The 24,235-nt window shown below is 31.4% G+C and overlaps 1 protein-coding gene across 2 annotated transcripts in view; it reads left to right on the top strand.

Annotated features, from left to right (window-relative positions):
• Nucleotides 1-1,597: 1,597 nt before the first annotated feature.
• LOC105326562 (receptor-type tyrosine-protein phosphatase epsilon) overlaps nt 1,598-24,235 on the top strand; it is a 136,443-nt gene continuing 113,805 nt past the window's right edge. For both annotated transcript variants that reach the window (XM_066065251.1, XM_066065252.1), the window contains exons 1-8: nt 1,598-1,728; nt 12,668-12,886; nt 14,038-14,280; nt 14,378-14,515; nt 14,590-14,730; nt 14,938-15,078; nt 22,035-22,175; nt 23,067-23,165. In XM_066065251.1, the coding sequence (XP_065921323.1) occupies nt 1,638-1,728; nt 12,668-12,886; nt 14,038-14,280; nt 14,378-14,515; nt 14,590-14,730; nt 14,938-15,078; nt 22,035-22,175; nt 23,067-23,165 (1,213 nt within the window). In that variant the 5' untranslated portion in view covers nt 1,598-1,637. The remainder of the gene's footprint in view (nt 1,729-12,667; nt 12,887-14,037; nt 14,281-14,377; nt 14,516-14,589; nt 14,731-14,937; nt 15,079-22,034; nt 22,176-23,066; nt 23,166-24,235) is intronic.

Here is a 24,235-nt window from a genome sequence, read left to right as displayed (position 1 = left end):
ATTCTTCTTTTCGAGTTATTGGACTGTGGAGCGTAAGCTACTGATTGGCAAATCTCAAGTTTTCAAAAACATTGTGCAATGTCCATGTATCAAAGATCTCGTAAAAAAAGTAGACTGATCAAATATTATTTCTTGTGACTGTTAAAGATCTTAAAGTGTTTGACAAAAGATGGTCAGCTGGAGAATACATAATAATACGTAGAAATATGGTGAAGTATGTCAGGAAATCGAGGAAAATCTTTAACTTCCCTATATGCATATTACGAATCTTTTTTTTTTTAAATATACCAAATGTTTATACAACACAGATATTAGATTGCTCATAAAACTTCGAGCAAAATGAAATTAAAATCGCAACTAATATAAAAATATAATAAAAGCTTGATATTCTTTATCTGAATCATCTGCGGTTACTGACATTTGAATACATAATAAAATGCATCAACCAATGTATTTCTCAATGGTTCTGATAGGTCAGGTGTAGAAACCACAAATAGAAAAGCACTCGCTTTGGCAATCTAATTAGCCTATACCATTGTTTCAAACATTTATGCATAGTTTGACATTCCAAAGGAAAAAAAAATAACCGGAAAACTTTACCAATTCGTGTATCATTCAATAAAAGATTCTCCATAAATACGCAACAATAACAGTAACACCATATCATTTATAATGGATGCCTACAGCTGATTCAGGGCTTCTTAACCTAATTTAATAGATTAAAAATGAATAGAAAGCTGAGACTTTCATTGGCTGAATTAAGAACATGCATATACATGCGATAATTCATGATGTTATTCACTGTGCAGCAAGATTCGTTAAAGTGAGTTGGAAAGTGCACCTAGGTATAAAAATGATGCTAGGAGACGCAATTGTGAACGAAAATAGTTTTGAATCGACATCTGAGTAATATTTGCAAATGTTATGGAAACTAGATAGCTAGTGAAGTATTTAAATGGTATCTATGCCGTATAGAATATGCCGAAGGAGTGGGTGTACATGTAGTTCGTGTTATATCAGTACAGGTTAATACAAATTAAGAAATCTTAACTTTAGTCTATGTATTTGACTTATTTTGCATTTAATAACATCCCCTACGCATCGCATGTACATGTCATTTGTAGATCTAGAAAGGCAAAGTTAACATGCAGAACCCGTAATAATCAGTCAGCAGACACTGTAATGTACCTAGCATTGAACTATGGTTGTTTTGCTTAAAGAAAGGCAATTAAAATGTGTAAATAACTGATTTGATATACTCCATACTGAAGACGGTTGCAAGTGCAGAAATAGGGTCAGCATTTTATGTTTTGTAAAAAAGAATATTTGATATTTATTAACTTATTTATTTCTCATTTTAGTTACAGTGTATAGACCTTAATCGCATCATCAAAATGCCAAGTTTCTGTGATTTACAATGGAAAATATTATTTTTATGTAAATAGTCTATTATATTAAGAAAAAGCCAAATCAATATAATAAATTAGTGGTCTTTTTTTTCATCATATACCACCAATGTTAAAATGAAAAGCATTTAAGTAAGATTTAATTATAAGCAAAATCTATTATTTCTGACCGAAGTATTGCACCGTACAAAACTTGTCCAATTCACTTCCTGTTATGTTTTCAAACAAAAAATGTTGTTTAAATGGGATCAACAGGTGTCCAATAAGTTAAATACAGGGATCCTATGGATATTGAATAGTTATCTTGTAATATTTGGACAGGGTAAGTTACATACTTTTAATCAATCATTCTAATGCGTATTTCCTTATTATAACACTTGATGAACACATTTTTAAATGGACATTGTCACGATTTTGGTCAAATCTTATATTCCTATTTGTATTGTTTACAATGCTTAAGTTATGCATTTCTAGTGATCAACATACAATTAAGCGTCAGTCGTACCGTTATAAGCAAGATACAGATCTCACTTTTTAAGCTCCATGTTATATCTTTGCGTCATTTGTTTAACATAACGGTGAAAGTTCCTTGTCAAACTGATTTTCTATTTGCTAATTGGTTTTAAAGATAAATAAACAGTTCATAGTCATTTTCACATTCAAATTATGTCCAAAACTACTGTGGAATCATTAGATTTCGTGGTGGTTCAATTTTCGTGGAATTCGTGGGTACCTCTTATCCACGAATTAACATCCTCCACGAAGTAATAAAGTAGGGTAATGAAGTCATATTTTATCTTTGTAGGTTTAAGAAAATACACGAAATTACGTCCCCACGAACTTGTTAAAATTAAACAATCCACGAAAATTGGCCCACACGAAATTTAATGATTCCACAGTAAACTATTTCAAATGTTATCAAAAACATGATCTGGTTCCGAGTTCTCAGGCATAAGGAATGTTACCTAAAGAATGTTATAAAGTCATTTTTCAGTTTTAAGTCTAAGTTTTTGCTAAAATATTTGGGAGGTTTTTTTGGCATTATTTTGTAGTGGATTGATAAATTATTTTTTCATTAAAAAGATAATAAACTTTGGGCAGTTATACAAAAATGAGTAATCAACATTTGATACCTCTTGTTAATTTGGTAGGACTTTCTTCTGTAAAAAACACAATCAGACACTAATGTTTTCAGTAAAAGTGAATGAAAAAAATAGAGAGAATATATAAGTGGGCCACTTCCGACACTGAACATTCTTGGCTCAGTTAAGTAAAAAATTCAACTCAGTTGAACATTGACTAAGTTTGAACTTAACAAAACTAGAAATTGTGAGTTCTGTATCTCGCTTGTAACTCGACGACTGATACTAAAATTTTATTTTATTGTTAGAAATGCTTTTCTAAAGCATCGTAAGCTTTAGAAAAGAAGAAAAGGGTTGACCAAAACCGTCACCATGTCTCCTAAAAATAAAAACTTTATATCCTATAAGGAAATTATGTAAATTTATTCCTTAGCTTTAACCATCGTCCGCATAACTCTCTCTTTCCCGTAGCTGCTTAAACAAGTAAATTTAAATTCATGTCTCGTGCATACCGTCATTTTTTAACCATTGATAATTTATTTTTTTTAACAAATGGCAATTGTTGCATCAATGATTTGTTACAATAAGGTAAACATTGATTGCGTGCATGGTAGAAGGTCTAATCCAAGGTTACACTCTTACTATGCTTTACTCGCATTTGTCAATTGATCATAGGATGAATGGCCATCTGTAATTTCCCCTTAAAGGTAGCTTAGATATGCCTAAAGGTAGATAAAAGACGATTTTGAAGCCACCTTAAGACTGTATATGCTGCTTAAAGGTATCTTAAAGGTGCTTAAGGGTGGCATAGAGAACAAGTGAAGTTCAAGGTCCGTAAAGTCAGCTTAAAGGGGAATGGTCACGATTTTGGTCAAAACTCATTTTTTCCCGATTTTAATGTTTAAGGTGGAATAACACACCAAACAGTCTTTTGAGTGTCAATTTGTCTAACATTGATAAAGTTATGTGCAATTTTTTTTAGAATGCATTCATATGTCCTTTAATTTTTATGATTTTTTTTTGTGAAAGGAGAATGGTCACGATTTTGGTCAAAAATCTTTTTTTTTTTTCGAGTTTAATGTTTAAGGTAGAATAACACACCAAACAATCTTTTGAGTATCAATTTGTCTAACATTTATAAAGTTACATGCAATATTTTTAGAATGCATTCATATGTCCTTTAATTTTTATGATTTTTTTTTTGTGATTTTTGAGAGCAAGTTGAATTTCTTTATTTTAAAGTAGAACCTATATGAATCAAATTGTCTTCTTTTAAAATCTATGTTTTTACTACTGCTGCTTAAAAGAACATCACAAAGATTGTTTTGTCTCAAACATTTTTTTAATTAATCTATAAAAAATGAGGATAAAAATTATATCATTTCAATATCTTCAAAACTGGTGGTTAGATCCATACCAAAATCTATTTATAAATAAAAAGTACATGTTAACAACAATATATTGAAGACGTGAAATTGAAAAAAAAAATCAAGGAAAAATTCAAAATTTATAGTTTCGAAAGTCCGGATGAAAGAGTAATCTTTCTTGATATACCAGGGCCCAAAAACATGGTACTTTTTTTCAAAATATTACAATAAATAGAGCATTTTTTATATAAATTGGCTGTCTTAAGCAAGAAATTTCATTCTCTGAAAAGAAGAGTATAGTATAGTATGTGAGTATGATAGGTTATCTTTGGCTAATATTTTGGTACAAGACAGAGCAAACTACTTCTGTAAACTAAGAGAAACAATTACTAAGTAAGCAGTAAAAGAAAATGCATACATGAAAGCACTTGTAACAGTGTACACACACAACAACACAGACAATATATACATGTATATACATTTAAATAATTATTAAGTGAGGCTGATTACAGCAAGATAGCATGCATGCAAACACAAGACAAAGACACACAAGGACAAAGACACACAATTATGAAATTAAAAATTAAAAAATTAAAAAGAATTAATTTTATAAATGGTTATATGAAACATAGAAACCGTTTATAATTAATTAAATTTTCAAATTGTAATAAATTAAAAAATGAAAAACTATCAATGTACAATTCATATAGAAACAATTTTCAATACCAATTTACCACAATAAAAATTAATTAAATAAACACTAATTTATAAAAGTACAAGAAACACATTAAATCAGTCACATACCTCATAAGAGCATCTTGATATCTTTGATTTCAAAAAAATATCCAATACTTATATTTGTTTCTGTTCTTTTCATAAAATGATAAAAAAAATAATATTGATTAAAAGTTTATGCATTAACATTAAAAGACAAAGATGAATAACAAAATCTATTCACTGAAATGAATGGCAAGTTTGGTGATAATTGACTTGTTTTTTGTAACTCTAATGTTTCCTTCTGCCTGTTTCTTTGACAGAACATTTTCAAGACCTTTCATGCCTCCTCTATCAAATGCTAATTTCAAATGCAAATATGCTAAACCAGACTGGGCAATCTTTTTCATCATGTAACTGGATAAGCATCCAATTAAAGGCTGTAAAGAATTTAGACATTCAGACGTTTTGGATTTATGTGCAAGAGAAGATGTAACATAATCTACACTAAAGCTATGTTTCAAAAGAACTTCCGAAGACAAGTTATGATATAAAACCAAAGACTGCAATATTTTGACATCTTCAACAGCTAAATGTGCATTATAAGACATAGACATGGTATCGAACACCAGAGATTCTAATTAATATGAGTTCCTGTTTGGTATAACTTCTTTTAAAACATGGAGCGAATCAATAAATCCCTCAATGGGTAATGCTCCACAGACAGGATTATTCATTAGTGTTTTATCTAAAATCATGGAATCAAACACTTTTCCATTGTGACACACAAGAATTGGTTTACTAAATTTCTCAACCATTCTTTAAAGTCATTGAGACAAGTCGTCTCAATTCCAACAGTTTGTACCTTTTCCTTATGGCAGAAGGGTTGTCCGTTGACAACACACAGGCCTGTCACAACTGTGACAGATGCTGATATGGCACAGGTTGGTGTAACATATGTGTTGAATATTGTGTCTCCGTACACGCAGGCCAACTGAACGATTTAGGATGAAGTACCTATTAAAATTATCAATGTTAAATGAAATACAGTTTATAGTGCAGAAGAGTGTAAATATGCAGTAAAAAAATTTTAAAGAATAAATACCTAAGAAAAGGAAACTGTTATTGTCACTTGAAAGAGACAATAGAACTGATGTTGCTGGTCTGTCTGGTATTTCTAGCAAATGTTCATCTGGTACATTGCCTGATAAATACATGTATGTAGCCCTCTCCTTGACCTCTGAAGTTGAAACCTAAGAAAAATGTAAAAATATAAGTGAATGGACCAACAAAAGGAAATAGTTTTACACAGAATTAACGAAGTTTAAATATCACAACTTTAATAAAAGAAATTAATACTTGTTTATTAGATGCAGATTTTAGGTCCCTACGCCTCTTCTTGAACTCAACACTGCATTTAACACTCTTTTGGTATTCCCTTTTTTTTTTGGTCATCTTAGATACGAAGGACTCTGTGTTTTTGCCAGGCGATAGCAACAAATTTTCAAATACCTGAAATTTTTATAAAAAAAGGTTTTAAATGTATTATCATTACTTATTTATGTTTATCACATACAAATATAAACAAGAGATGTTTGTAAAACACTAATGCCCTCCTCCCTTGGAAACATCCACAAAGAAAATGAACGTGAACTGCAAATAACTGGATTTTTTCTATGTTCAAGGGGTATAACTCTCTCAAAAATTGCTCGATCGTACCAAGTATCGAACTTGACCTAAATATTATCATGATAAACCTGTATATTAAATTGCATTCCAATATGTTGATTCTTTGCAAAGAAAATGAGCGGAAACTGCAAATAACTGGAATTTTTCTACGTCCAAGGGGTATTACTCTGTCGAAAATTGCTCGATCGTACCCAATATCAAACTTGACCTAGTTATGATCATGATAAAGCTGTATACCAAATTTCATTCCAATATGTTAATCCTCTGCGAAGAAAATTAGCGGAAACTGCAAATAACAGCTGGAATTTTTCTACGTCGAAAGGCCATAACTCTGTCGATATTTGCTCGATCGTACCCAGTATCAGGTTGACCTAGATATTATCATGATAAAGCTGTATACCAAAATTTCATTCCAATATGTTCATCCTCTGCGAAGAAAATGAGCGAAAACTGCAAATAACTGGAATTTTTCTACGTCCAAGGGCCATAACTCGAAAATTGCTCGATCGTACCCAATATCAAACCTGACCTAGATGTTATCATGATAAACCTGTATACCAAATTTAATTCCAATTTGTTTTCCCTCGGACTGAAATGTCACATTTTCATTGAATTAAACATGGCACGTGATTGCCTTATATATCTCTATGTAGATTCGTTGAGACTTAATATTAGGCAATATGGCCGTCATTGGCCGCCGCCTCACCTACTCATCTCGATTATTCATATTATTTAACACAGAAATCGTGTTCAGTAAGTCCTTAAGATATTTAGAGTAGTGGCCCTTTGGAATTATTTTTAAATTAGAGTAGTTGCCCTTTGAATATTGTCGTCACATTGTTGTGTCTGGAGCAGAACAAAATGGCAGCGTCTAAATTGGCTCAAATCTCTGCAGAGGTTTAAAATTGAATAGCAACAAAACATTGTAAGTAATATGGGTGAAGCGAAGATTTTTAAAAGGGCATGGTCACAATTTTGGTCAAAAATTATTTTGTAGATTTTAATGTTTACAATGCTTCAGTTAGGCATTTTTAATAGGCAACCAAAATTTGAGTGTCATTTGATAAGTTATAAGCAAGTTACAGAGCTTAAAATTCTTCGCTATGTAAACAAAGTGTTTGTTTACATTTTTTAATATTGAAGTGAAAATTCCAGTTTTCGACCTAAAATGAATGTATTATTCGTTTGGAACTGTTTAGTTATAATGCTTAAAATGAATAATTAGATAGACGAAGATAGACAGCTTGAAAATTTTTTTTTACTGGTATATTGAACCTATGTAAACAAATACAGGGCACGATGAAGAATTGTGAGCCCTGTATCTTGCTTAAAATTCAACGACTGGCAGCAAAATTTCATTTGATCATTAGAAATGCATTCCTAAAACATTGCAAATATTAAAAACAGAAAAATAAAATTTGACCAAAATCGTGACCATGCCCCTTTGAAGCGTATTTGAAAGGTGGTATTGGTAATTTTGTTTAAATGAGTTTAATTGGACGAGATGTAAGGGGTCGTGTACATATCTTTGTGTAGATCATCGCTATTTATCAATGAATATGTCGCTTGATAGTCCTCGGGAAAATAAAACACTTATTAGGTTAGTTACTGACTCACTACGGAAATATATTGGGTTGATCAATATATTGGGTTGATCAATCTCATAGACGGCTCGGCTTCGCCTCGCCATCTATGAGATTGATCAACCCAATATATTTCCGTAGTGAGTCAATAACTAACCTAATAAGTAATAATCGTGATCCTCTGCGAAGAAAATGAATGGAAACTGTTAGTGGACCGACCGACAGACAGACAGCAGCAAAGCAATATGCCCTCCCTTCTTCGAAGGGGGCATAAAAATATCAGTATACTGTTTTTATAATGTCAAGGAAACATATACCAACCCTTGGAAGTGTTTAAAGGCCTATGTTTTTCTGAGCAACGGCAGCATCAACTCTGAAAGATGTTGACTTTGAGCCACTGTAGAATATTGCCTTGGGGTTTTTGGTAGAAACTGTATTGTTGAAACTTTCATTGTTTTGTGTACTACCAAGTTTTATGAGCTGTCCTGCCATGGCACTGTATACCTTAAACAATGACTGTAAATCTGACTGCAGATCTTTGCCTGTCATGTATTTACCATATGGCAAACTTTTGGGTTTGTAAGTGGATGGATTTTTTACATAACTGCAAGATCAAACAAAATACAAGTTAAGTCATATTATATCAGCATTCTTGAGAAATGGTTAATCATAGTACTGCAAAATACATTTGCATTTTAAAGGTATTTTCTTTCATGAAAAATCTGCAATCTAGACATTCCACTTACCCACACCAGTCAGAACATTGAGTATGGTCACCAAAGACATGTAGGGGGATAGCTTCCAGGTTTGCTTTTAGGTTGTCAACACTTGAGCTCCCCTTGACTGCATAAGCAGAACATTTCGTTAAATGTTGAATTGCCTTAGGACCTAGGTTGCAATATTTCGTATAATATACACTTAAAAGAATATTTCCAACAAATTAAGAACAACACCACTTAGGTGTGAGCCAGACGAGCTTTTGCGGGCAGCTGGCCTTTAATAATAATACGTCATCGATATCGTATGTACATAAAGTGTAACATATAAAAATAATTCCCCATGAATGACGTTAAAAAACGCCCAGGAAAAACCAAAGATAAAATATTTGAAAAAACTATGGAAACCTGTGTCCGAACGCAAGTGTAAATTATATTATGTCTAGGGGCGATTATCGGACTTATTTTTACATTATTATAAATATTAATTACAGAATGATATATAATTCAATAAATTTAATAGAAACATCAAAAAACCTTTAAAAAGAATCTAAGCTTCGTGCGCTGAGTGAAACTAGCTCGAATGACCTTTACTATTAACACTGACCCTTTTATACTGGCCTTCCTATGGCCCCGCCTTGTATTCCTACGCAAATCTATTCGAACACGCTATTATTATACAACATTTTCCCGCTATTCTACGAAACGTGGGAAAACTATATTATCTTTCCTAAGGCTAAAAAGCTTGTTGGTTATGTTCTTTTTAAGAGGCAGTCTACCATAGAACCATGCAAATGGCTATCAATGGAAGTATATCGAAATTTCATGAGACTTGGCACAGATATTCATGATAACCTAACTTGATTATAATGAGAATGATTTTTATTACATTACATCAGTAACTATGGAAACGGATGGCACTTGGGTTTTCCCCTTGTTCTATTTATAGAACTTTTGAAAAATTAGACAGCATACAATTCTTTTTAGTTTACTGGAAATATTACACACTGCAATTGAATGAAACCCGTTTCTTCACATTGTGAAAACCCATAGGTATTCTGAATAATCAGGAATTTAAATTTCTAAACACAATACACAAAGATATGTGGGCCTTAACTTCATGAAAATACTGAAATTTTACCAAAATTGACCTATTTGCACTAAAACTGGCATAACTGCCCAAGAAACGCATCAATTAATATAATATTTTGTCAGCTTATATGGTCTTTATTTGTCTTTAATCTGGTTGAGGGAATTTGGTTGCAAATGAATGATTGAAGTCTGAGTATTTCTCAAGGTTTTCATCAAAAGATGCACGTGCCCTGGAAGAACATAATTAAATAATTATAAAAATTGTAAAAACTTGTTAGAATTCATAATAAAGGATTTGTGAAACAAAAATTAATCAAGTATGACAGTTTTAAACATAATTATTTAAAGAACCAGAAACCTGGATATTATAGTAGAATCACTAAGGCATTTTTAATAGGCAACTAAAGTTTGAGCATCATTTGTTGAGCTTAAAGCGATTTACAGAGCTTACAATTCTTTGCTATGTAAACAAGTCTTTTTTTCATTTTGAATGTTAAAATGAAAACTCCAGTTTTAGATATAAAAGGAATAGGTTAAACGTTAGAAACTATTTGTCTATGCTTAAAATGAATTTAAGATAGACAAATCTGCTTGAAAAAGATTTTTTATTGGTATATTGAACCTAGTATGTAAACAAAAACAGAGCACGAGCCTTCTTTACATGACAAAGAATTGTAAGCTTTGAATCTTGCTCATATTTCTACGACTGACTCTCAAAGTTCACTTGTTCATTAGAAATACATTCCTAAAGCATTGTAAATAATAAAAATAGTGAAATTTAATTTGACCAAAATCGTGACCATGCACCTATACAGACAATCTTTAAGCAAAGTTTAATTCACCTTTTAAGACAACTTATACGTCCTTAATGTCAACACTTCTTTAAGCCACCTTTAAGACTTTTTTAGTGTGATTCCCCAAAGAAAAAATAATGTGGTTTTACAGATCAATATAACATATATCAGAAATGTGCATTTTACTTTGGTTTTGGTTTTTGATGACATGAAAAAAAATACCAGCTGTTGAACTTGGTAATTCTTTTCGCATATATTGCATTTAGAATACTCAATTTTTCTGGCTAGCAATGTGTTTATCAAAAAAATCTCTTTAAAGGTGGCCTAAAAGTTGATCAAGATCAAAACAGAGTTCGTTTTATGAATGTAAGCACAAATGTATTATTTTATGATTATTGAAATATTCAGCTTTAGCAAAAATTGATGGAAGCAGAAGCTTGGCATAGAGTATATGTACAACCGCAGTATTTACCGAAAAATCCATCAAAATCGCCCATTTTTATCACGATGAATATTTGTACTAATTATGTATTTCAAATTTTGAAATAAATAAAATTTTGAATTATTTTTTTTTTCAAAATTCCTTTAATAGTTTCTAAATTCTACCCATTTTTTATTTAGCACTACTTTTACGAAAACTAACTGGAGCTTCAAATATGATTGTTTATTTTTATTAGTTTTGTTGACATTGATTGAATTATACGTGGTCAATTATCAAATTTTTTAGATAGCTTAAGAAATAAAGTACGAGTTTTCGTTAATGTTGCAGAATAACCTCCGAGATCCAGAAATGTTGTTTAGAAATGTAAAAGACGTGGCGAAGCCGAGGTCTTTTTATTTTTAAACAACATTTCGAGACCGAGGAGGGTATTCTGCAACATTCACGATAATAAGAAATTTATTTCTAATCTACTAACAGCCCCGACTATAAGCTGATCGGTATATCTATAGAGAGAGTTAGTAGGTCATATTTTCAAACAAGATGAATCTGATTGGTTGAGACGGCTGTTCCGCGTAACCCCAAAGGTTTTCTTAGAAATAACTTGTTTATACATCGGCATGTTTGTTTACAAGTACATCAATCGCAGACTAATTATCGGAATCGAATGCAGACGATATATTTTTCGATTAATGATATACACACTTAAATTATTTATGATTTTTTTTTATTAGTGTAGATTAGAAAATTCGATAATTAATGTATTAATTTTTTTTACTTGGACGAACAAGCAGTGAAAATATGTTGGGTAGTGTCTTGGAACAGCCGCGATTAGCTCTTTGAAATAAAATTAAATGGAATACACATCGTTCTAAAGGACACTTACCGGGTGATCAATGTTTTTTTTATAAAGAGCAAGTTTTTAAGCTATAAACTCATGATCAAATCGAGTTTGGTATGTGTTCAAGATCTGATAATTAATTGATGACGTTCGTGGTATATTGGAGAATAATGTCCACGCCATCTCTTTGATCTCGGCAATAACTGTAGTAGAATATTTGAAATAGATTTTATGTAATTTTCAGATTTCTCCTATTGCGTGTCAGCCAGGTATTTAAAATACACGAGATGAAAAAAAAAATTGAAAAAATAATAAATAAATAGTAAATTAGCTTATTCGACCTACTTTTGTCATAACACATTTTCTTTTAAAAAACATTAATATCTAAAACTTTTTTAACTTTGTAATTTTTTTTCTAAACCTCAAATTCCGAGTAAATGAAATCCTTATTTTTTTTTTAAATTGTCATTTGAACTTTTAAGTGACATAAATCATAAGTCTTTATTGTAAAAAATAAATCTTTAAACCTAACAGCAAGCGGGTTGATGCAATTCTACGTTCGTCTTATGTGACAAAGGTAACATTCTTTATTCCATATATACTTTTAATTCAATTAGAAAGCGCGTTAGATAAATTAAAAAGTTCATTAGACGGGATTTTGGCGCGAGACTAAGAGATGAGAGAAATGACAAAGTGTTTGGACTTCTAGATGTGTCTAGATTAAATCATTTTTAAACTCTGTTATATTGTATCTAAAATGTTTATTTTAACATGTACATGTTATATAAAGGTGGATCTCAAAAATTCGTTTTCTTTAATTAAGTCTACTTCCATTCTCTAGTCAAAATTTGATGATACTTTATACAACAAAACCAAAGCCTGGCTATTAAACACAGCTAATTCTTGATAATGTACAATTACGTACATCATCAATGTATTAACAGATGATTTGTCAGTCAACAAGGCCACAGCTCAGTATAAAACACAGATAAAGTGTTCTTTTTGTGATGCAACAAAAGCAGTGGACAGAAACATAAGCACTTGTACACGAACTGACTTTGGACAAACTGCACCCGATAAGTACACGTGGTGGTATGTAGACCTTGGAGATGTACACAGTGTGTACAATATCAGGATACAGTTCAGGGACTATGCGGGGCACAGTAAGTGAACATTTATAGATTCTATTATTCATAAAATAATATCTATGGAATCTGTTTTCATTGTCATTATACATCTGTGTAGTTTTCATTTACAATTATACCAACAACAAAAAGATGCTATTCCATTTTGACAATGTTAACAATGAAAAAGTTTCCGTACTGTTTGCCCATGGTAATCGGAACTATTCACCAACACTCGACTTTGAACGCTCCTTTTTGATAATTTAGCACCTACACTATCTAAGGATGCTTACAAAGTGATATCACAAATTGTAGTTCTTTAGAAGAAGTTTTTCAAACAGAGCTCTGTTTTTTAACAATTTAGAATCCCCTTCCAAAAAATATGTTTTGGTACATGTTTGGTGCACAGTCGGATTACACCCATATCTTATCGATATGGTCAACTACTTTAACGGCTATATATAATGATTAAATGGTCAGAGTGTTAATTGATGGTCCTATCATGTTATTACATTCAACTGATAATATTCTTATGAAGAGCAACACCTTGGATGGATAAATACTAGGACATGGCCGGGAGATATCAGTTATTAAATCGCTACAATATTTGAACTTAGTTCTGTTTCATTTGTGTTGTGTTACAAGATATACTCTACCATTCCATCCAACACCGCTGTTACTACTCATTAAGTTCGACTTTTGTTACTTTTATTAAATTTGAAAATCCCTTGTTTTTATGATCTGCATAGTGGTAAGTCGAAGTGTCGATTTACCCAAAATGAACCTAAATGGATTGATTTGGGAAATTAATTTTAAACGACTCGTTTTTTTATTTCCTCTTCCTTTGAAAAGAAAACATTTTGCCTATTTATCTTTTTAATCGCGGGGGGTTGCCTCTAGGGAACATGTATAATTGTTTATGCAACTCTCTCGAAATTCTTGTTTATTACGCTAAAGACCGAGCGCCCAGTATTCTTTTTGGAGGTTGACAGCACTCGACAATTTTCGTCGAAAAGACAAATCTCCAACCTTTGCGTGAATTTTAAGTAAAAACATGCGACCAGTTGCAGAAAAAATCCATAAATAAGCATTCTAATTTACATCTTGAAAAACATTTTTTATAACAAACATTCACCAAAGAATTATTGCACATAAAATATTTTCTTATTTATAATTTATTTATTATATAGCTATAAGGCAGAGGGGTCGCTTTGCCGGGTTTTCTTTGTATTTGTCTAACACAACTGAAAGACAGAGCAAAGATCTGTGTTACACGGATGGACCAGAGTTACCTCCCTTGGATTTCAACACAAACTGTACAACATATGGACGTTACGTTATATTTTATAATGAAAGGCTGATTGGAAAAAAATATCCAGTAGGATACGAAACAGCAAATGTTATCACAGAGCTGTGTGAAGTTACAGTGACAGGTATTTACATATTGTTATTCTAGTACAGATAATAAAAACACAACCAAATCCTCTTTTCCTCATAACAGTTAAAATTTGAATTTTTAATCCCGTAAAGGTTGTTATGAATTTGGTGTTTATGGAAGTCACTGTGATACACCCTGTCCAGAGAATTGTCAGGAACGTAGATGTGACATCATCAATGGAACCTGTTTTGGTTGTACACCTGGATGGGTGGGGGAGTATTGTAAAATAGGTAATTATTTTTATCAGTTTCACATGATCAAGCTTAATGTATAATTGTCATCTATGCATATTTTTTTTTAAAAGATTGTCCCCCCGGGTATTATGGTCTAGGGTGTGAATCATACTGTACTGGACATTGTAAAGATAACGAGGCATGTAACCATATCAATGGTCTATGTGACAACGGATGTTATGATGGGTGGACCGGAAAAAACTGTACAGAAAGTAAATTATTTATAAATCAACATATATATGTATAACTCGGCTATTTATTAAGCGTGACTCGTATAATCCAGTTTGTTCTCGTATAACGTATAAATTCTGCAGCTATTGAATTTATTTATCAATTATTTCTGAGTAATTTATAGTTTAATTTTCTTATTTGGTAAATGCATACAATAATTCGGTCAATATTATGAAAAAAAAATTCAGAATGTCCAACAGGCAAATTTGGATCAGACTGTGGGTACAACTGCAGTGGTCACTGTTCTCGTGACCTTCCGTGTAATAGAACCACCGGGAGGTGCGACACTGGCTGTAAACCTGGATACACTGGAGAGTTGTGTGAAAAAGGTTTGATTAAAAGCAAAATAGATAAAATAATTTCTTAATATTTTGTCAAGATTTTTTTTCTGATCATATATACTATAGACTGTCCCAAGCTATTGCTTCCATCACTTATTTGATGATTTTTTATTTAATTGAATAAACCTGTTAATAAAGTACATTAATTTTATTCAAATCGATAAAAGGGAACTAATCCAAAATTTCGTCATTGATACATCATCTGTTTGGAGAATTTGACAGGAACGAAAACAAACATCGTACGGAGATTCAAAATAGGAAAAGTTCACTTCTTTTTTGCATTCGGAAGAACTCTAGACGCTTCGCACGATTTTCTAACGTTTTCATCCGGGGTACTGCCATGTCATTTTCAATGCAAAATCCCCATGGATTGCGTTTCAAAACAAATAATCTAGAATTTTTACTTTAGTGAATGGATGTAGTTGGGTGCAAAGGTATTTATGATTATCAAGATACAACAAATCATTTATTATTGAAAATGTAGAAGCAAAAACTTGGAAAAGAGTAAAGTAAACCTGTTGTTTTCTTTCATACCTGGAACTTAAGGCTTGCATACTATTCTTGACAATTTCTGAGATTATGTGCATATATTTTCTTGTTTATGTATTTGCTACGGAAGCGTATAAGTGCCACATATACACTTCACATTTTTTATTTTCTACACTTTAAAGTGTAAATTATTCACTTTAATGTGTAAAATTCACACTTAAATCTGTAAATTTTACACTTTAATCTGTAAAATTCACACTTTAAAGTGTAAAATTCACACATTAATCTGTAAAATTCACACTTTAATCTATAAATTTTACGCTTTAATCTGTAAATTTTACACTTTAATCTGTAAAATTCACACTTTAAAGTGTAAAATTCACACTTTAAAGTGTACAATTTACACTTTAAAGTGTTAGATTTCACACTTTAATCTGTGAAATTCACACTTTAATCTGTAAATTTTACACTTTAATCTGAAATCAGTTTCGTTTCATAGGTTCAAATTTGATTAGAAACATTAAATTTTAGTCTATGCTTACCGAGTATTGATTTAAAAATCAATAATCTATTCGTACTTATGTATACATCTATCTTGTTGGGGAATACATGTTTAATTTAGAATTATAGCATCTTTTTAATTATTGTGTTTTTATCATTTATCGGGGTTTAATTCTTCATACTTATAGTAGATTTCATTAATGAGTAGTAATGTATATTATATGCGTTTAATAAGGTAAGCTCATTAATTATCAAATTGATTTAATCTTAATTCATTTAGAAATAGGAAGTTATCGAACAATAGGTATCTTTTAAAGTTATATGTACATGTACAAATATTTCAATAAATGTGAATATTTACCTTAATAACACGTAAAACAAACCAAAAATTAAAATTCTATGTTTATTTTGCCTTTAATAAAAACAAAACACTCGCCATTTTTGTGCACAGACTAAGGACTTACGCCTACCATTAGCAGGCGTAGATTTAAACCCAAATTTAGTCCCGACTAAGTTTCCGCCTTTTTGTGAAACGCAACTTAGTCTGGTTTTGAGGTTTAGTCCCTACTTTAGTCTGGACTAAGCTTACGCCTGGACGTAGGCCTTTTTAAGAAACGGGCCCCAGTAGTTCAACATTATTTGTTATTTTTATTGTAAAATCATCATAAAAAAGTGTGGAAAAAAGCCGAGGCATAAAACCACTATTTGAAAAATCCACGTTTTTTTTGTTAAATATCACTGTGTAATGATGTCACTGTATTTAAGACAAAGTTTGAAATATTTACTAATTAAAATATTTCAGTCCATAATGCTTCGATCAAACCATCGGAAATGATAAATACTCTCATATGTATGTGTATATATGAGCCAATTCTACAGGATAGTGTGTAAATTTAACACTTTTAAGTGTAAAATTTACAGATGAAAGTGTGAATTTTACAGATTAAAGTGTGAATTTTACAGATTAAAGTGTGAATTTTACACTTTAAAGTGTGAATTTTACAGATCAATGTGTGAATTTTACAGATTAAAGTGTAAAATTTACAGATTAAAGTGTGAATTTTACACATTAAAATGTAAAATTTACAGATTAAAGTGTAAAATTTACAGATTAAAGTGTGAATTTTACAGATTAAAGTGTAAATTTTACAGATTAAAGCGTGAATTTTACAGATGATAGTGTATAATTTACAGATTAAAGTGTAAAATTTACAGATTAATGTGTGAATTTTACAGATAAAAGTGTGAATTTTACAGATTAAAGTGTGAATTTTACACTTTAAAGTGTAAATTTTACACTTTAAAGTGTAAATTTTACAGAATAATGTGAGAATTTTACAGATTAATGTGTAAAATTCGTAGATTAAAGTGTGAATTTTACACTTTAAAGTGTGAATTTTGCAGATTAAAGTGTGAATATTACAGATTTTAGTGTGAATTTACACATTCAAGTGTAAAATTTACAGATTAAAGTGTGAATTTTACACTTTAAAGTGTGAATTTTACAGATTAAAGTGTAAATTTTTCAGATTAAAGTGTGAATTTTACACTTTAAAGTGTAAAATTTACAGATTAAAGTGTAAAATTTACAGATTAAAGTGTGAATTTTACACTTTAAAGTGTGAATTTTACAGATTCAAGTGTGAAGTTTACAGATTAAAGTGTAAATTTTACAGATTAAAGTGTACAATTTACACTTTAAAATGTAGAAAATAGAAAAAATGTGAAGTGTATATGTGGCACTAATACCCTTACGTAATTTGCTGTTAGTTTATAATATGTTGACTAGTTTGTCTGACATAAGGTTTTTTTTATTGATTTAAATAATTGCATTAGATTTTAATTGATAACGACAAAATTATATGACAAAGTGAAATGTTCAGGAGAGTGGTGTGTTACATAAAAGAGCTTTTTATGTATTTTCAATATTCCTTTTTATTATTGTATCTTCAACAAAAGAGATTCTACCGTCGCCATAGTTTTACAGTGGTAATGGTTGACAATTTGTAAGAATTCAAATAATAGATGACTGGTGATAACTTATACAATTTAAGACTTCATTGTGGGTCACTATTTCAGTGGATTTAGCGACCCATGTCAAGTGATATCGACCAAACACAGAAAACTGATATCGACCAGGCTTGCGAGCTTGATATATCACTCTTTGTGTATAAAGTCGGTATCATTTGTCATAGGTCCATAAAACCACATATTGACCTTTCGATAAAGAACATAGTTATATCATATAACAACTACTGTTGCAGCAAGGTCATGGGGGTCAAGAAAGTCGTTTATAGACATATAAAAAGAGTTAAATAAGAAAAATGTTCATTTTTACGTCAAAATAATTTGCAATCCTTTGAAATACTTATTCATGCATTATTAGCAAATTCAAGCTATTCCTATGTTAATGATCACTACTAACAAATATTATAACTTGAACGGTGTCATTAGATTTAAAAATCCTACACACTGAATAAAAGCGAGAGGCCGATCTCGCTGCACAGCTTATTATTACTTATAAGGTTTTTTAATGAATGACTACCAAATTTTTTTTAAAGAACAAGGGAGGAGCAAAGATTTTCAAAGACTATTTGAAAGGTGAAGATATCGACTGTGTTTAATTGGAATAGAAATTACTTTAAAATTAGAGTAGTTTTTCTTTGAACTGACATCACTTTGTTGTGTCTGGAGCAGAATAAAATAGCCGCTTCGAGATTTTCTCTAGCTTTTGTGAAGGAAAGAAGAATGCGTTTAAAATGAACCAACCATTATAAAAGAACAAAGGTGCAGCAGAGAATTTTAAAAGACTATTTGAAATGTGAGAATGATACTTTGAGTATACTTTATGTAATTGCTCGAGATGTAAGCCACTTTTATATATGGATGTTTGAAGATCATCGCTTCTTGTGAGTTTAATTTCTCGCATAATCATCGGTGTGAGATCGGTTTGTCCAGTGTGAGACAGCAGTGTGAGATTTTTCTGTCTTGCACTGTGAATTACTAGTTCGCCGCTGTAAAATGTAAACAAAATAGTATGCCGCAACAAAATGATAAATGATGGAATTAGCTAATCTATAAGTCATTATTTTGCTTAGATGACTACAGTCAATCATATTTTTATTAAAAATATTGTCGTATGCTCTCTTCTTTACTTGCACTATTTGTAGCGCGCGGCGGGATAAACCGAAAGTACATTTTTAAACGTCAAAAGAGAAAGTCGTCAAACATCGTTTTATGTAAAATAATGCTAGAAAATACTAGTAATCATTCATAATATACTCGTGTTGGATAATGAATTTTCACCTCGGGGCCAGGATTCACGGTTTAAGACTCGGCAAAGCTTCGTCCTAGATCGTGAATATTGTCCCCTCGAAGGAATTTCACTATCCACACTCGCAGTAATGAATGTTTTTTTAAGTCTCACTTGATAGTCCATGGGAAAACAGAACTCTTATTGACTTTGTTATTGACTGTTAACAGAAATATATTGGGTTGATCAAACTCATATACGGCATCTATGAGATTGATCTACCCGATATATTTCCGTAGTCAGTATTATTTTTAATATTATTCATTTAATAACAGTTCCGTTGAATCTATCAATTTTACAGTGTTTTCCCTTTTTGATTGACAATAAGTTTATATTGTAACACAGCGCCGGTTAAATTCATGGTGTATATTAAAATTTTATATTTTGATTTTTATGGCTTGTTAAAGGTTTAAATAATATTTTTCAAAATGGCTTTTCCCGACAATGTTAAATAAAAAAAATTCCTTTAAATTTTACAGTCTGCCCGAGGATACATGCATTTATGCAGAACGTTTGTCGGAATTTTTATATAAAAGAATCGACTACCTGTGAAAGAAATACTATTGAAATAAATAAAACGGAAATTTTCCAAGATAATTTCATAATTCACAATTTATCATTTTTCACTCGAAAAAATCACAGGAACGAAAACTGATTTCTAAAAGAGATTTATAATGGGGAATGTTGTCATTTTTTCTAAATTTGGAAGTCACTCGGGATACCTCGCACATTTTTTCAACTTTATCAATTGGGTCTGTAGCAATCCAAAATCCCTGCAAACATCACATTCTTTAACCGTGTATTGAAACCTGATAAGCTTAATGGGGACGTTACAAAAAAGAAATGTTTATACTTTTTAATGAACATCGTTACAATCCTGAGGTATTTATAAATATCGAGTAATTAAGCAAAATGTGTATCGACAATATCTCCGGACAGAGAATAACTACCTTTGTAGACCAAAATAATGGGCGTATTCAGAACATTAAAGACAGAATTGTCTGATTTAAAAACCAACATACTTTAATTGTTGGCTGTATGGACCTGTAAAATGTATACGACAATTAAAACTGGAATAAAACAATCAATATTTTTATCAAAAAGAAGAAAATATTTTGTTGCTTTACTGGAATACGCGGTTTTTTTAAGATCTCAGAGCGAGAGCCCAGTATATGCAAAAAACTTACATTGAAAGCGTTAATGAAATTGCATTTTTTGACACATTAAAAAAATCATCCTTCAAAAAAGTATTTAATTCGAAATATTAATTACAAAAGAATTTATCCATATAACTATTGCTAAATCAGACGAGGTTTCTTCTCTTGGATTAGATTTTCATTATCGAAAGTAAAAAAAATGTTAAAATTACGTTACAAATAAGACCCCTAATATTTTACATGTACTACCTGCTTTTCATGGGTTGCGAACTTTGTTAAAAATGAACTACAGGGACACACAAAATGGCAACACTATGCTCTGTTCCGAGTTTTTGCTTCCACCACTTTTTGCTTGATATTTCGATAATCATTAATACCTTTGCGCTCAAACAACGTTCATTCACTAACATGAAAGATGTCAAGATTATTTGTTTTGAAACGCCCCCTCTACTGTTCAAGGTTTCAGTACACATCCCAAAATAGAAAGTCTACAGGGATTTTGCATTGCATCAGCCAAATAATAAACCCGAATGATAACGTTAAAAAATTGCGTGAGGTGTCCCGAATACTTCCGAATGGAGAAAAGATGTAAACATTTCCCATTATAAAATTTCTTTTCTTCGTTACTTTGAACTTTTATGGGTGAAAAATAATAATTGTTAATGATATCTTGAATATTTTCCCTTTTATCGATTACAACTATATTTCTTTCACAGGTACGTGTATTTTTAGGTCACCTGAACTCAGGTGACCTATTGCTATCTGTTTTTGTCTGTCGTCGTGCGTTGTGCGTCGTCCATCGTGCGTTAACAATTTTACATGTTTAACTTCTTCTTAAAAACTGCAAGGCTAATTGTTACCATTTTTGGAGTGAGGCATCTCTATGGTAAGAGTAATCTAAATTGTAAAATTCATGGCTCTACCACCCAGGGGCGCCACAGATGGGCTCAGATATGCAAAAAGCCAAATGTTCTAAAAAAAATCTTCTTCCCTACTCCCATACATGTGAGGAAAATACAGGTTGCATGGTTATAATGTCCATGAAGCCCTCTACCGAAATTGTGAAATTCATGGCCCCTGGATCAGGGGTTCCGGCTTTAGGGTGGGGCCAATATGGCCATACAGTAAAAATTTATTATTAATAGTTTTTCGCGAAAATTATAGGTTTCATAGTTCTTTTTGAAAGATTTCAGGCAGAGAGGTGGTCTTCATTACAAATTTATAATTTTTCTACTCCAGAATGAAACCTAATTAAATGCATATATGAGACTCTTCGACAATTTGTGTATAGGTTATATGCTACTTAGGGGACCGTTAAGGCTCATTGGCCTTTTGTTATTAAAATCATCAAAAAGTGATGGAAGCAATAACTTGGGACAGACTATAGAAATGGGGGTAATTTTGTATTGAGAGTATTGGTATATTTATCAAATAACCCTTATTAGATATTTTATTACCGTATCCGCGGAAATTGTTGACTACAGGTTGCAAAAATGAAATGTATGGCAAAGACTGTATCACTCCATGCAGTGGAAATTGCTTCAATAACGTTCCTTGCAATTCAACCAATGGACATTGTGATAGTGGATGTGCCTCCGGATATTTAGATGTCTTCTGCACCAAATGTAAGTATTTCCTCGAATTACAAGAAACTGAAAAGTATACATACATTAAAGGTTTATGTGGCGTATTTTTTCAGGCTAAGAAATATTTGATTGGTTTATTAATTCAAATATGTATATAAATATATATCTTCACAATAAATTGTGCAGTGTATATCATTCGGATTAAAATGATATATAAATTAATAATTTTTATAATTATTATGGAGTCCACAAAAAATACAGGATTTGAATAAACCCCGCCTTAAAACTATCTCGTGATTTCACGCTCCGTCTATCACAACAACAATGGGGACGACGAGAACTTAAGTATACCGTTAAGTTTGACTAAGAAAGAAAAAAATGAGAGACTGACAAGGATAGGAACAAATGGAATATTGTCATCAGATACCATGTAGATTGATGGAATAGGAATTAGAGCCGAATTAAACTTTAGTTATCATGATGTTGTAGGGGTTTTGCTAGGGAGGTTCGTACATGTTCCATCTGTTCCATGTCATTCGAATAACGGAATAATAATGCTTCGGGTATAATCTGATATAAGAATTATCTAATTAAAGACATGAAAAACGTGATTCTAATTTGTTAACAAACTGTTCTTCCATCGTGTTTTCAATATTAACTTTTCCCGCACCCATGCGCAGAGGCGTTACAAATTGCGGATCACATTAATATTCATCAGACGTGTAGCAAAGTTTAGAGACAAATAACTAAAGAAAGAACATGTTTTACGGGCCTAGAGTTTGTCAAACGTCGTATTATAAGAAGCATGATGTGTATTTCTATTCAAAATCAGTTCAAAAAATTTACTCCAAATACGATACACAGACCTTTTAAGTATAATGTTATCAATTTAATTTCATGCAGTTAAATAATTATTTATTATATTAATAGCATGCAGCAATGGAACATTTGGACCGAATTGCAATCAAAACTGTTCACTAAACTGCACGGGTGGCTTATGTAACAACGTTGATGGTTCTTGCGATAAAAGTAAGTGAAACTATTTTAACAAAACAATACTTGTTACTAGTATATATTTAATTGTACATTACCTGACAACTATTTGTGTTTTATCTTTCAATACAGTACTTAAAGTTTTTATTAGCAACAATTGTACTTTCAAAATATCCTTAGATTGAACATCTGGTAATATCCTAAAGACTCGAAGAATTTTGAATGAAATCCATGAAATCCAATTATATATTAGATTATCTTTTTTTATGGTAAATATAGTTTTCAATAAAAATTTTAACATATTTTAGAGAAATATTTTTTCTATCTACCGTCCCACAGTTTACAAATGTAGCAATAAATGAACAACCAGCCATCATGTTATGTTGACCAAATAAGAACAACAAACAAAATATATATATTTAGAAGTTACTGTCATACTGTCAAAGACGTATTAGGTTCCATGGCACCTGGTCCTACCTTTTTAAAGCGCTAAGCATTGCTAAGCGCTTTATTGTCGTTAGACTTATTCTTCCGGTGCATCAAATAACCGCCCCCTGTGAACAGAAATATACATCATTTAAACTGGTTAGGGAACCAGTTTCAGGAGTTTACGCACATAGTTGCATGGGCTATTGTGAATATAAGGTTCGAGCTATTGTGAATCCAGGGTGTGGGGATTAGGTAAATTATTGCAGGGGCTGCCACGCAGTGATGAGGGAATATATTGCCTAAACAGAAGCTGAAATATAAAAAAAAATCAAATTGATTCTTTCTAACTAAGCTTGCACAAAGTAAATTTCCTTTAGACCAAAGCTAGGATAGCGCTTTTCAGTACTATTAGTACATAAAATTTTTTAGGTCCGTGTTTGCCCAGTTCCTGTTTTGTATTTTTTCTTTGGACTTTTGATTTTGAAAACTGTTCGTTATCACCACATTTTTTTTTTTACCATGTAAAACGTTTTAAATTAAAATGTAGTGTATAATTTTTTTTTTGCTATTCACGGCTATTGAGAACGTTTGTGTATTTACATAAAAGAACGTTTTTTTTTTTCAATAAAATAATTTTTGGGTGTTTCTCGTAAACCCAAGGAACCACTGCAAAAACG

Source organism: Magallana gigas, chromosome 7 (assembly GCF_963853765.1).
Source record: "Magallana gigas chromosome 7, xbMagGiga1.1, whole genome shotgun sequence".
In the NCBI taxonomy this organism is placed as follows: Eukaryota; Metazoa; Mollusca; class Bivalvia; order Ostreida; family Ostreidae; genus Magallana; species Magallana gigas.
Note: the sequence above shows the minus strand (reverse complement) of the source record. Positions and strands in the feature narration are given on the sequence as shown.